General features: G+C 38.9%; 1 protein-coding gene across 3 annotated transcripts; it reads left to right on the plus strand.

Moving 5' to 3' along the window:
* Nucleotides 1–936: 936 nt before the first annotated feature.
* On the plus strand, nucleotides 937–12335 carry TLR3 (toll like receptor 3). 3 transcript variants are annotated; one of them, XR_005721492.1, is made up of 6 exons: nucleotides 937–1326; nucleotides 3519–3970; nucleotides 5479–5670; nucleotides 8559–10408; nucleotides 11138–11661; nucleotides 11827–11987. XR_005721492.1 is itself a non-coding variant. In XM_040243092.1 (5 exons), exons 1-5 carry the CDS (start codon nucleotides 1296–1298, stop codon nucleotides 11364–11366), a joined length of 2754 nt encoding a protein of 917 aa, XP_040099026.1. In that variant the 5' UTR covers nucleotides 937–1295; the 3' UTR covers nucleotides 11367–12335. The 3 variants fall into 3 exon arrangements, 2 of the variants coding, with proteins under 2 accessions (XP_040099026.1, XP_040099027.1); XM_040243092.1 differs by having other exon boundaries at nucleotides 11138–12335; XM_040243093.1 differs by having other exon boundaries at nucleotides 1040–1336; nucleotides 11138–11987.
* The last annotated feature ends 3029 nt before the right edge of the window (nucleotides 12336–15364 follow it).

Consider the following 15364-nt stretch of genomic DNA (forward strand, 5'->3'; position numbering starts at 1 on the left):
TGTCAATACTTATCCATTCTTGGCTAGCTGCCTACTCCTGTTGGCCAAAGCTAGTCACGTGGTCAAATCCAGGGTCAATATGGAGAACACTCAAAGGTCTGAATACTGAAGGGCAGCCTGGTCTATTGGAGCCGGCAGTGGTAACCTACCATGGAAGAGTGACCGGAGAGTCACACACAAACACATCCTGTCCTGCCCTCGGGGGCTCACAGAGGAGAAACCTTCTGAATACTGGGAATGTTTTACTGCACATCCCAATGCGTAGATGTAGTGGATGAATTGTTTACTCAGGACAGTTACCTGCATAAACTACCATCTGAGCCAGCAGGGAAGTCCTGAGAAACCAGGAAGCCTGGTTTCTTTAATTAGTGATTGAATTGATACTCCTGACTACCTGCACTTGGTTGGAAAACTCTGATATATCCTAGTTCCTCCTCTTGCCTCCTCTGAATAGTTTCTCAGAGCTATCTAAAATGCTATCTCCCGGGCTGCATTTCTCATTTTACCCCCAAGCAAACTTACCTCCCAACTCTAAAAAAAAATTGAGTAATTTAAAAAAAAAATCATATCATGTTACATTAACAATGAAAAAATGTATTTTTTTTGACAAGCATATTCCTTACACTAGGTGAAGTCAGTAAGCTAATTGATAACTAAATAGTGAATCTGAATTTTCTCTGGATGTGTCTATTTGTTCCCTAACAGAGTCTGACCATGTAAAGTGGAACAAAATGAGTTAGGACCGGCTCGTGGCTTTGCCAAAGCCAGCTTTTCCTCTACTGTGAAACTTGGTCTCTTTGATCAAAAGATTAATTTCTACATTATTTGCCTTACAAGGTTGCTGAAAAGATAAAGTGAGATAAGAGAAGTGAAAGTACTTAGCTTTAATTAGGGACTGAGGGTTTTTTCTGTTCCTCTAATCACATTCTACTAGATTTCTGACAGCCATGCATCAGACTTCAGTTTGAAAAAAAAAAAAAAAAATAGAGGAATTCACTCAGTCAGATATTCATCAACCTCTGGAGTATTAGCTCTGCTCATATCAAAGGGTGAAGTCTTAATTCTTTCAACATTCTCTGTCACTGTGTCTGTGACCCTTTTAATAAAACCGAAGGGACTGTAAGGAAAAAGAAGACATTTTAAAGAAGCAATACAAAACACTTCTGAGACTGTGATGTTTTTCTTTTGAATGTACCAAGTAGAAAAGCTGTCTTTTTTTTTTTTTTTTTTAACTTTAGTTTCACTTTCAAAATTGCGGCACATTTCCCGGATGAAAACGAACTGGATTTGGACTAATGAAAAAGGAAATGGTCAGCTGTTGTCACAGTAAGTGAAGGTATATTTTTTACATTCTTATTGGGATAGGAGCTCTCATGTTGGGTAAAGCTAGAATCACACTGGTTTTAACATTCCTTGGTCTTTATTTGATCTGGTGCTTGAAATGGAGTCAGAATCATTCAACAAGGAGAACAGAGGACAGGGGAGAGGGTGAAGGAGTGGGGAGAAGTGTATGGTAACACAGAGGCCAAGTGACATCAGCAATTTCTAATTAACATGATGAAACATTTTGTGTGGTATTCTTTTTCTTTGTGATGTTCTGTAGTGGGAAAGCACGCTGAGGAGGTGATAGAAATCATTCTGCAACTGCCTTCTTAAAACAAACAAAAAAATCACATCTTTTCTTAAAGGGACAAAGCCCTCTGAGCTTTAAAGAACTTATCTCCTTTTCTCAGTTTTGTTAGCTGGAGAGGAGATAGGGGCTGACATTCTGTAGTGAATCTGACTATGAGAAAACATCCAGGCTTTCCTAGGAGTGAGCAGCTTTCTTTGGCCTAAAAAGGAAAATGGAAGACGATGAGACATGGAATAATGTCCAGAAGTGTAGAAAGGTCAGAAATGAGTAAATGTGGGATGGTCAGCCTTAAGAAGTACTGGTATGGGGAAGTTGTCTCCAAATTTTCAAGTAGGATTACATGTTAGTGTGTGTCTGCATAAATTTAGGGGGAAATGTGAATTTACAAACCAAACTGTACAAGCCAAACTATAAATAAGGATTAAGCAGCCTGGCTCCGGATGCCATGTCCCAAACATTGTTGTCTTTCACTTGGAAAAAGAAATGTATAATCCTAGGTTTCCAAAATTGCAAGGCTCAGTGAATCTACTTTTTATCTCTTTCAGCCTTTCTTTGTTTCCATTACATCTCATGAAACATCAGCTCTTCACTCTCATCTCATTCTCTTGCTGTGTTTTTGTTTTACTGAAGTACATTCTAGAATTAAAGTCCTTTATGGAGGTTGCTTAGTTATAAACTTACTGAGTCTGTGGGTATCTCAAAATGCTTTTTCCCCTTATCTTTAATTGTTCAGCCTGACATGAAATTTGAGGTTCAAAATTATTCCCTGTGAATGTTTTGAAAGCTTATCACTATTGTTTTCTAATGACTTAAGTTGCTGGTGAAAAGCTTTGTAGTAATCAGGATCTCTTTCCTGTGGAAGTAATGGATCATACGTTCTCCTTAGAGAGTTTTAGGATGTTTTTGGTGAGTGATCACAATTCTAAAGTTTCATAAGAGTATCTGTATTTTTCCTTTTTCACTCACCCTGCCTGGCATTTGGGGAGTCTTTTCTAGCAGATGAAGTGTTATCTTCAGATCTGGGAATGTTTTTCTGTCCTTACATGTTTTATAAATGGCTTAATCCTTCTCAGTAATTCTGATCTCTAGCTGTTGCCCTTCTGGAAGCGGTAAATATCACCTAGACAAGGAGGGGAGTGTATTTTGGGGGCTGTGCCTATGAACTGGTAAATAGAGGTCCTACCCTTACGGTACTAGGAGAAGAGTTTTAGGAATAGGTTTTAAAGTGAGAAATATAACAATAGATTAAATGAAATAAAAAATAACTAATGAGAAATGTGAAGAGGATGAGGAAAATGTATAATAAAGTTCCCTATTTTGGGGAGGGTGGGAAGAAACTACTAAAGTCTGGAAATAAAGAAACAGAAACATAAGCATATCATTCAGGTTTGTGTAAGTGACCATGAGAATTAAAAGTAGAAGCTGTTAAGAGATTTACCTTGGAAGGTTGCGACTATGCTGTGTGCTGTGCGTAGTCGCTCAGTTGTGTCCGACTCCTTGTGACCCCATAGACTGTATCCCGCCAGGCTCCTCTGTCCATGGGATTCTCCAGGCAAGAATACTGGAGTGGGTTGCCATGCCCTCCTCCAGGAGATCTTCCCAACCTAGGTATCAAACCCAGGTCTCTCACATTGCAGGCAGGTTCTTTACCACTGAGTCACCAGGGGAAGGGGAGAGCCTGTGGGTTCCATTTGTGACTTTTTTGTGCTGATTCAGTCCACTTGATGTATTACTTGTTAAAACATACTTGTTTATCATAAATGTTATGAGTATCAAGAAGACACATAGTCACATTTGGTTGCATATTATTGCAAGGAATAAACCAATGAATATGAAAACATATGTTATTAATGCTGTCCATTATTTCTATGCTTTTCTTTATAAGGCAAAATCATGAGCAGGCCTTTGCCTTATCATATCTACTTCTTTTCGGGACTGTTGACCTGTTGGATACTGTGTACATCTTCGGCCAACAAATGTACTGTTAGACATGAAGCAGCCGATTGCAGTCATCTGAAGTTGACTCAAATACCTGATGACCTTCCAACAAACATAACTGTGTTGAATCTTACCCATAATCAACTCAGAAGATTGCCAGCTGCCAATTTTACAAGATATAGCCAACTTACTATCTTGGATGGGGGATTTAACTCCATCTCAAAGCTGGATCCAGAACTGTGTCAAAGTCTCCCTTGGTTGGAAATTTTGAACCTCCAACACAATGAGATATCTCAGCTTTCTGATAAAACCTTTATCTTCTGCATGAATTTGACTGAACTCCATCTAATGTCCAACTCAATCCAAAAAATTCAAAATGATCCCTTTAAAAACCTGAAGGTAAGAAGGAAATGAACATTTTCATGTAAGAAATGAAATATATATTATCAAATATTGTTTTCAAGTCATTTATGCATCATTAGACTTCGTAGCTATCAAGGTGAAGAATGAGAAGTCTGACCTACGTAAATGGTAAGAGGGGTACCCCACACTCAAATATGGCCATTATGATTGGAAATATTTTCAAAAAAAGCAAATACTGTCTTAAGTCAGTTTCAATCTTAATTATAAAGAACTCTCATCCTTCCGCTTGAGACAGAACTTAGATACAAGACGTGGAGACCAGAGACGAATCAGAATATCCCATGATGAAAGGCAAATAAACTCTCAGTACTGCTGATTTAGTACCTGCAGGGATGAAAAAAGAGTAGAGTCGAAAATCTGATTTAAATAAAATTAACAAATTGATGCATTATAAAGCAAATTGTTCAACTAAAAATTATCTCCTTTTGATTTATGAAATCTTCTACAGTATTGCTTTTCCAATGGCTACCATCTTTTTCTTGTCAGCACTTTGCTTGAATTGCAAACCCATGCAAAATATATGCTAAATCTGAGGCAATTATTAAGTGCTTTTTTATATCAAGGTTAGTTTCAGAACTCTTTGTTTCCTTCATTTTGTGGGCTAACAAAAAAACTGAACATCCCTTGGCCTTAGATACCAAGAATAATGAACACGTTTAATACGCTTAGACATATTTATAAAATGATTCATTGGATAGCTGGGGATTTGAAATGCTTTCTTGTTGTGTCTGATGTTGATGTGGGTGAAATGTCTTTGGACCCAAAGACCTCAAAATCTGGTTAATTGCTGGCAAGATGTTATTTTTATTTTTAAAACATAAATTGATGGCTTATGCTATTAATAGACATTACATAAGACTTTGCCCTAACATGTATCAGCTTTTCCTTATGTTTTACCTGAGTGGAAGTTTACATATTCAAAAGTAGCATGAAATGGTAAAACATCCCAAAGCACAGACAAAACAAATAAAAATTAGTATTCTGTACTACTAGTCAGGATGCAAAATTTATACAACCACCAATATTTCTCAATATAAAAATCCTTTTAAAATTTCATGGCCAGTAACATTCTCTTCATGCCTCTTAACATGCTGTTTCTTCAAATTTTTTCCTGTTGTTTAGATTCAAGACTAATGCATGACTATATGTTTGATAAGCCACATGAATATTTCCTACATCATAAATGAAAGCTTCTTATAAATAAGTAAAATGCTTATTATGAATATTCTTTACACCATGACAAATAAAACTTGTCCTTATATTTTGGAAGAGAAGTAAATTCTTTGAATTAAGAAATTCATCTTTGTAGCAATGGTGTTTTCAGTAACAATCAGGATTTCTTACTACGCCTACAGTCAGTTTTCTAGAGAATAATTGAGATGTGCTATTTTGCTGGCCAGTTATTTCTAAGATTCATGTACATTTAGAAGAACCATTTTTGATGCCAAGACTATAACTTACATACATATTTTTTTTCTCCTCAGAATTTAATCAAATTAGACCTCTCTCATAATGGCTTATCATCTACGAAATTAGGAACTCAGCTCCAACTGGAGAACCTCCAAGAGCTTCTATTATCAAATAACAAAATTTCTTCACTAACACCAGAAGAACTTGATTTCCTTGGCAATTCTTCTTTAAAAAGATTAGAGTTGTCATCAAATCAAATCAAAGAGGTAAGGTAAAAATTCTTGTGTTGTACTTTTCAGTGTGGGCAGACCCTAATTGTCTCATATGGATGAGAATCTAAAGCTAGAGATGAGAAAGGGATGATAACCTTTGTCACGTTTTCCAGAAATCCTTCACACATACTGCTTTGGGCCATTGACGTCAGCCTCATGAGAAAGTGAGTTTGATAGCTATTAGAATCCAGAATCTGGGGCTGTGCTGTCAAAAAGAAATGGAGGGTCCACTACAGACCAGAACTTTGGCCTTGAGGAACTTACATACTTTTCTCGGTCTAGTTTCCTTGCCTGTAAAGTGGAAATAATGCTACCTATTGTACAGAAGTCCTGGAAAAGTTAATAATAGTATGATGGTTAAGAGCACAGATTTTAGAGTTGGGTTAGCTGACTCCCTGTCTGGGCTTTATTTGCTAACAATTATGTAATCAGGCAAATGATTCAAGTTCCATCTGCTTCAGTTCCCTAGATCTGAAATGGATATAGTAATTACACTTCCCCAAAGGGTTGTGTGGGGAAGAATTTAGCACAGTTTCTGGCATGTAGGAAGTCTCGATAAATGATAACTTGCATTATATTTTTACAAACATCTTCCTATAAAGGAGTAAACCTAACCTTTTTTGGGGGGGTGGTCTATGACCATCAATTTGCTAATTATTTTTGCATACAGGTATGTCTGTATTTTATTTCTTTACAAGCCAAGAAGAAGAGTATCGGGAATTCTAAGCAAAATCAAACTTTTTAAAGCTATGTTGATTTTCAGATAAAAAAAGAGACTGTGAATGAAATTATCCTGAGATAATAATTAAATATCTTACGCAAGCTATTTGTGTTCGTTTTGAACAGCATTTTTTGGTTTAGAACATTTATTGTAGAAATATATAAATAAATAAGTGTAAAATATGTTAAGTAATGAGGAAAAAAAAATCATCCAAAACCCCATGATCCAAGGCAACCAGTGTTAGAATTTGCATATGTTTGTATCCAGCTTTTCTCCACGTAATAAAAGAAATAACAACAGCAACTGAAATTCATACAGTACTTATGTGTCAGGCATTGTGACAAGTTCTTTTTTTATTAACTTTATTTTGTATTGGGATATAGCCGATTAACAATGTTGTGATAGTTTCAGGTGATTGGCAAGGGAATACAGCCTAATTTTATACAGTTCTGTAACTAACATGCTTATCATGGTATTACACAGGAGTAAATTGAGGGACTTCCCCCAGTGATCCAGTGGCTAAGATGCACCTCTCTCAATGCAAGAGGTCCAGATTCAATCTTTAGTCAAGGAACTAGATTCCACATGATGCAATTAAGAGTTTGCATGCCAGAACTAAGTCCTGGCACAGCCAAATAAATCAATAACTTTAAAAAAAAAAAAAGAGTAAATTGAGATGAGGTAAAGTTAAGGAACTTACCCAGAATCTCAGGTGATGGGCTGGTGACTGAGCTGGGTTTCTAGAAGTGTTAGACCAGGGCATGTACTCTTCCCAGCTGTGCTATCTTGCTTCTCTGACAATGACGGTGCATCCTGCCTTTTAAAATTAATATCATGTCATGAGTATCCTCCATGTCATTAAGAGTCATTCAAAAACTTAATTTTAGTGACAGCAAAATAATCCTATCATATAGATTTACCTTAATTAATCTGGCCCTTAATTAATTAAAGACCCTGATGCTGGGAAAGATTGAGGGCAGGAGGAGAGGGGGACGACAGAGGATGAGATGGTTGGATGGCATCACTGACTCATGGACATGGGTTTGGGTGGACTCCGGGAGTTGGTGATGGACAGGGAGGTCTGGCGTGCTGCGGTTCTTTGTGCTGGGGTTGCAAAGAGTCGGACACGACTGAGCGACTGAACTGAATCTAATCATTTTCCTGTTTTGTATTTTGACTCACTTATGATAAAGCACACTTTCTTCCACGTATTTGTTATTTCTTCCATTAGCCCTAAGGTCACAGCAATGACACGTTAGAAACCAGAGCCTCTTTGCTCTCCTGGTAGACTTGATCTATCCTCTCTGGATTCCTTCTCTCCTGCTTTCCGCCCTCTTTTTTTTGTTCCAGCACTGAGTCCCAGGGCAGCCAAGGCTTCCGGTGAGGGACTTGGGGGGCAGAGCAGAAGGCAGATGGAAACAGGATAATGAAATAGTCAGGAGAAACCTTGGTGGAAAAACAGAGTATCACTGGAGCTCAGAGTCACAGAAGGGAAAGTGCATGTCAGTGAACACTTTGGTCAATGGGTGGTAATAAAGTCCACTCATTCATTCCAGAGTGTTCACTGAGAGCAGGGATCACCAACACAGAAACAGCATCTGCCTCAAAGCTTACTTTGCAGAGTTTACTAATTACAGTTATACTCAGTGTGGTGAAGTAAAAGTACTAAGTGTGTGTGTTAGCCACTCAGTCGTGACCAGCTATTTGTAAACCCTTGGACTGTAGCCTGCCAGGCTCCTCTGTCCATGGGATTCTCCAGGAATACTGGAGTGGGTTGCCATTCTCTTCTCCAGGGGATCTTCCCCACCCAGGGATCAAACCTAGGTCTCTCACATTGCAGGCAGATTCTTTACTGTCTGAACCACCAGGGATGCCACTTAACCTAGTCTGGGAGATCAGGGAAGAGCCTCTGAAGAAGCGGCATGGAGGCCAAGATGTGGGTGCTAAGCAGTGGCCAGTGACCAGGGAAGTACAGGCTGGAGCAGAAGGCGGGTGACCCAGGCACAGAGGAAGAAGCTGAGAGAGAGAGGGATGGAGAGAAAACCCGGAGGAGGTGGTGAGAGAGCAAAGGAAATTGAGTAAAAACTGTACCTGTTTTCCAAGGGTCATACAGACTCTACTGTGTTTTGACTATTAACCTCTTCTTCCATCCCACTCTTAGTTCTCTCCTGGGTGTTTTCATGCCATTGGAAAATTATCTGGCCTCTCTCTGAACAATGCCAAGCTGAGCCCCAGTCTCACAGAGAAGCTCTGCTTGGAATTGTCAAATACAAGCATTGAGAATCTGTCCCTGAGCAGCAACCAATTGGACACAATCAGCCACACGACCTTCGATGGACTGAAACAGACGAATCTCACCACGCTGGACCTTTCCAGTAACTCCTTACGTGTGATGGGTAATGACTCCTTTGCTTGGCTTCCGAATCTCAAATACCTCTCTCTGGAGTATAACAACTTAGAGCATTTGTCTTCTCGCTCTTTTTATGGGCTTTCCAGCTTGAGACACCTGAACTTGAGACGGTCTTTTACTAGACAAAGCATTTCACTGACTTCGCTCCCCAAGATTGACGATTTTTCCTTTCAGTGGCTAAAATGTTTGGAGTACCTCAATATGGAAGATAACAACTTTCCAAGCATAAAAAGAAATACTTTCACGGGATTGGTGAGCCTGAAAATTTTAAATCTATCCAACTCCTTCTCAAGTTTGCGGACTTTAACAAATGAGACATTTCTATCACTTGCTAGTTCTCCTCTGCTCCAGCTCAACCTAACCAAAAATAAAATCTCAAAAATTCAGAGTGGTGCTTTTTCTTGGTTGGGGCACCTGGAGGTCCTTGACCTCGGCCTTAATGAAATTGGGCAAGAACTCACAGGCCAGGAATGGAGAGGCCTAGACAATATTGTCGAAATCTACCTTTCCTACAACAAATACCTAGAGCTGACCACCAACTCTTTCACCTCAGTTCCAAGCCTTCAAAGACTGATGCTTCGAAGGGTAGCCCTGAGAAATGTGGATAGCTCCCCTTCGCCTTTTCACCCTCTTCTGAACCTGGTCATTCTGGATCTAAGCAACAACAACATAGCCAACATAAATGATGAATTGTTGAAGGGTCTTGAGAGACTAGAAATTCTGGATTTGCAGCATAACAACTTAGCTCGGCTCTGGAAGCATGCCAACCCTGGTGGCCCTGTTCAGTTTCTGAAGGGCCTTTCTCGCCTCCACATCCTTAACTTAGAGTCTAATGGCTTTGATGAGATCCCAGTGGAAGCCTTCAAGGACTTACGTGAATTGAAGAGTATTGATTTAGGAATGAATAATTTAAATATCCTTCCACAATCTGTCTTTGATAATCAAGTGTCACTAAAGTCACTAAGCCTTCAAAAGAACCTCATAACATCTGTTGAAAAGACCGTTTTTGGGCTAGCATTCAGGAACCTGAGTTATTTAGATATGCGTTTTAATCCATTTGATTGTACCTGTGAAAGCATTGCCTGGTTTGTTAATTGGATTAATAGTACCCACACCAACATCTCTGAACTGTTGAACCATTATCTCTGCAACACTCCGCCTCAATATCATGGTTCCCCAGTAATGCTTTTCGATGTATCGCCCTGCAAAGACAGTGCCCCATTTGAACTCCTTTTCATGATTAACACAAATATCCTTTTGATTTTTATCTTTATTGTACTGCTCATCCATTTTGAAGGCTGGAGGATATCTTTTTATTGGAATGTTTCAGTGCATCGAGTTCTTGGTTTCAAAGAAATAGACAAAGCAGAGCAGTTTGAATATGCAGCATATATAATTCATGCCTATAAAGATAGAGATTGGGTCTGGAAGCACTTCTCCCCAATGGAGGAAGAAGATCATACTCTCAGATTTTGTCTGGAAGAAAGGGACTTTGAGGCAGGTGTCCTTGAACTTGAAGCAATTGTGAACAGCATCAGAAGGAGCAGAAAAATTATTTTCGTTATAACACAAAATCTATTGAAAGATCCATTATGCAAAAGGTAGGTGAACACTATGACATTTGAAATGTATTCTTATCTTTAAACTGAGCTTTTATTTTATTGATTTGGCTGTGTCCAGTTTTAGTTGTTGCACTCAGGATTGTCCATGCATTAAAGGGGTCCATTGACTCTCTAGGTGTGTCGGCATGCGGGCCTAGTTTCTCCGCAGCACAGGGGATCCTAGCTCCCCCGTGCATGCTTGTTCAGTCACTTCAGGTGTGTCTGACTCTTTAGTTCCCCCACCAGGGATCAAACCCATGTCCACTGCATTGGCAGGTGGAGTCTTTACCACTGAGCCACCAGGGAAGCCTCTGAACCACCAGAAAGAAAGTGATAGTCACTCAGATCCTACCATTTGCGACCCCATGGACTCTACAGTCCATGGAATTCTCCAGGCCAGAATTCTGGAGTGGGTAGCCATTCCCTTCTCCAGGGAATCTTCCCAACCCAGGGATCAAACCCAGGTGTCCCATATTACAGGCGGATTCTTTACCAGCTTAGTCCTTAAGGAAGCCCCTGAACCACCAGGAAAGCCCCTGAATCGAGCTTTTTAAATATTACTAACGTTATTACTCACAACTCAAAATATTTTAAAAATAAAATTAAGAAGAAACATAACTTGGGTTTTAGTGACAAGACTAAAGTTAATTACAAGGAGAATGTTAGATTTTAGAGTGTAGGGCTGTTAAAAACTGTGTATTGATATATGACTTAATGTTTTTAACTTAGATTCAAGGTTCACCATGCAGTTCAGCAAGCTATTGAACAAAATCTGGATTCCATTATATTGATCTTTCTTGAGGAGATTCCGGATTATAAACTGAACCATGCACTCTGTTTGCGAAGAGGGATGTTTAAATCTCATTGCATCTTGAACTGGCCGGTTCAGAAAGAACGGGTAAATGCTTTTCATCATAAATTGAAAGTAGCACTTGGGTCCAGAAATTCAGTACATTAAATTTATTTAAAGACTAAATTAAAGGAGTAACTTCCTAATTTTAAAAAGTTCCATAGTAAATTTACATTTTCCTTGACAATAACATAAATCTGTTCATTCATATTCATAAGTAAGAATATCACCACTATGTCTCTTCTATGGAAATATGTCTCCCTATTTCAGGCCTTTTATTACCAATTGACATAATCGGACCCAAAATAAACATATAAGAATATCTTTTACTAATGAACACACAGGTTACTGAGGCCTATGAAAACAGTTTTGAAATAGTCCTCAATTTAAAGAAAAGTTAGAGGTACATGAGGGTTTGTGATAAATATATCTTTTTTTTTTTCTGGATGCATTCAGAATAAAATATGACTTTTAAGAAAAGTTAGAGGTATATGAGGGTTTGTGATAAATATATTATTTTTTTCTGGATGCACTCAGAATAAAATATGACTCTTAAGAAAAGTTAGAGGTATATGAGGGTTTGTGATAAATATATTTGTTATTTTTTTTCTGGATGCACTCAGAATAAAATATGACTTTTAATGGGTACAATGCTATTTCAGTTGTGAAAGGGTAAAATGTACAACTATATTTTTAAAAGTTTAATCACAGCCATTTTTTAACTGAAAACTTTTTGTTTTAGTGGTGCCTGTTGCAGTGTTGATTTTATTAAATGTTAAATTCCATATTAGTATACATGTGTGTGTGCTCAGTTTCTGAGTTGGGTGTCTGACTCTTTTCGACCTCATGGCTGGGCGCTTCAGTCCACGGGATTTCCCAGGTAAGAATACTGGAGTGAGTTGCCATTTCCTTCTCCAGGGGATCTTTCCAACCCAGGGAGCAAACCCGTGTCTCTTGTACCTCCTGACTTGGCAGGTGGATTCTTTACTACTGTGCCACCTGGGAATCCCATATACTCAGGACAAAAAACATTTATTCTTCATTTTGATTACATAATAAAATGAATCTTTTAATGAATACTTATGTTTCCTGATATTTGGACTTCTGAGGCATTAGAAGAAACAATTCTTTTGCTTACAAGTGTTTCAGGAAGGCTTACTTCCCAAAGGTTAATTAGCAGATTGGCTTTGTGGAAACAAAATCTTGTCTTACCCTGGTCACAGACTCAGGAGATGGCCCTGGCTGATTCACTTGGTTCCACTGGGATTTTCTGCCTGCCGATCTTGAAAATTATAGTGATTAACAAAATCTTAACTATTCCTACCTGACTCATTTGAAAAGACCCTGATTCTGGGAAAGATTGAAGGCAGGAGGAGAAGGGGATGACAGAGGATGAGATGGCTGGATGGCATCACCGACTCAATAGACCAGAATTTTGTTGTGCCCAAGTCGCGAAATCTTCCAGTGACCACCAGGGAGCCGATATCGGATGCAAAAGCAAGAGAGTTTTTATTACCAAGCTCGAGCTGGGGCTCCCACCAATACCGACGCAGCAGCTACAGGGAGGAGCCCTGAGCTCTGGGTTACATTGCTTATATAGGGTATTCTCGCGCGAAAAAATTGAAAACCAGGAGTCTCCCGGTCTGATTGGTCACCTTCTGGTGAAGGGTTAGGTGTTGAGTTCTGATTGGTTCTTGTTTCCCGGGCTGGCCATGGGTGCTGATTGGTTCCCATTTCCCGGGCTTGATTCGAATTTCCCGGGCTGGCCAAGGGTTCCGATTGGTTCGCAGGTGGTGGGGTGAGGTCAGGGGATTTCCAAAGGCTCTTGGATTTCCAAAGACTCTTTTCCCGAAACCTTACAAAATGGAGTAGCTTAGATTCTTCAGTTTGAGCAAGCTCTGGGAGTTGGTGATGGACAGGGAGGCCTGGCACACTGCAGTCCATGGGGTCGCAAAGAGTTGGACACAGCTGATCCACTGAACTGAACTATTCCTATATCATTAGTGATGATGATCGTGGTATAATATATTCACATAGACTGTATTATTATAACCATTTAAAAAGTATCCTGTGTATAAGTTACTCCTTATGATTATTTTGTTTTACTTTCATTTTGCAATTTAAAAAGGGTCTAATTATTGGAAATTGACATGAATAGCTTTTTAAAACCTTTATAGTTCTGGTATTCAAATATAAGGGAGAGTTGAAATGATCATGCTGAGATACTTTCTGTATCTGAAGCACTCATTTGTCTGCTAAATTTAGGAAGCATGTGAGATGTCACATTTTGGAGATTTGGTTTAAATATTTTCTATTTCATATTAACTGTACGTATATATGAATACAGAACTATTTGATAGTTCTGTATTCTCAGGGTAGGTTCATGTAATCCTAAATAAAGTACACTCACTGTACTGCTGGTTCTGAAGAACTCTACAACAACGTGAGTATATGGAGAATTCACTTTCACTTTCACATTTATATGCCACCTTTATGCTTGAGATGTTAGTTTTATTGTTTTTTGTAAAGATTTGTTTTCTAACTGGGAAAAGTGAAAGTGAAAGTCACTCAGTCGTGTCCGACTCTTTGTGACCCCATGGACTGTATAGTTCATGGAATTCTCCAGGCCAGAACACTGAAGTGGATAGCCTTTCCCTTCTCCAGGGTATCTTCCAACCCAGGGATTGAACCCAGGTCTCCCGAGTTGCAGGCGGATTCTTCACCAGCTGAGCCACAAGGAAAGCCCATCTGTGAAAGACTCCTGTTTTATTTTGGCATCATAAAATAAAAATCACAACTGCTTTTTTCTTGATGCACTTTGTATGTTATCAATACTCCCAATCTCACTGAAACATTTTGAGGTCTATTTATTATTATTATTATTATTATTATGAATTTATCAATATATTATCAGTTTGTGAAAAGCAAAGCAGGAAGTAATATTGCTTTTCTCTCTTGTTTATTTGTTTATGAAGTCATTGATCACAGGGGCACAATTTAAATTGAGTTCAAATGTCATTTTTTAGAAGTTGCTTAATATTTATGAGGGTAGGCTCTACAAGGGATGACCAGTTTAACTGAATATAAATATAACTAATAAAAGGTATAAGCCTTGACTTGTGTTTGACCCACACAGGAAGCAGCAAGGTGACCTTTCTAATTGTTCTCAGGGGAAGTCCATCCCCCTTGGGTTCAAGACAAAGGGAGTACAGAAAAGGATGTTTGTCTGACCTAATTTCCACAATTGAACTGACTTGTCTGAATGTGCTCAAGATGTCATCATGTAAACCGTTCACCCCAACTCCTTCCTGTTTTCACTTTCAGAACAGAATCCAGCTGAATCAACAACATGGAGTTTGAAGTAAATCTAGGTATTGAGATTTAAAAATGACACCTTTTAGGCTGCAGTAAGAAGTAGGCGCAATCCATTTGTGAGAAGGAGAGGTTTTCAACGCCATTTACTTAACAACGTTTACTTTTTCGAATATCTACCTTGGATTATTTGTAAAAGGGTCTCAGTAGTAAGTGATGGCCATCCTGAGAAAATGTAAAGATGTTCCAAATCAAGAGCTCAAAATAAGTTTCTTGCCAACCCTAGAGACAGTGGGCACCAGAGATCTTTTGGGGGTGGTGAAAATGTCCTGAAATTGGATTGTGGTTAATGATTGCACAACACTGTAAATTTGCTAAAAATCACTGAATCAGACACTTAAAACAGGTGAATTTTTGGTATGAAAATTAAACATTAATATAGCCATTTAAAAATCATATTCATTGAAGAGCTAGCTACATGTTCCTGTAGTTAGTCACCAAGTCGTGTCTGACTCTTTGGGACCCCATGGAGTGTAGGCTTCTCTGTCCATGGAATTCTCCAGGCAAGAATGCTGGAGTGGATTGACATTTCCTTCTCCAATATGTGCCTAACCCTGTGCTAAGCACTGTGGAGTACAGTTGGGTCTGAGATGCACTGTAAGAAATGGGGCAGTAGGAGTTGAGGTGGGAAGGGATGCTCAGAGATGGACCTGGCCAAGGAAGGATTTTGGTGAGTGACAAGGAAGATGGCAGAACAAATTGTAAGATGGAAGGGAAGGAGGGAGACATGGCTT

The sequence above is a fragment of the Oryx dammah genome, unplaced genomic scaffold (assembly GCF_014754425.2).
Source record: "Oryx dammah isolate SB20612 unplaced genomic scaffold, SCBI_Odam_1.1 HiC_scaffold_7, whole genome shotgun sequence".
NCBI lineage: Eukaryota > Metazoa > Chordata > Mammalia > Artiodactyla > Bovidae > Oryx > Oryx dammah.

Coding starts and splice junctions, on each gene's coding strand:
- TLR3 (XM_040243092.1), top strand. CDS start 1,296: ATGAAAAAGGAAATGGTCAGCTGTTGTCACA. Junction 1,327..3,518: donor AATGGTCAGCTGTTGTCACA/GTAAGTGAAGGT, acceptor TTTCTTTATAAG/GCAAAATCATGAGCAGGCCT. Junction 5,671..8,558: donor CATCAAATCAAATCAAAGAG/GTAAGGTAAAAA, acceptor TCCCACTCTTAG/TTCTCTCCTGGGTGTTTTCA.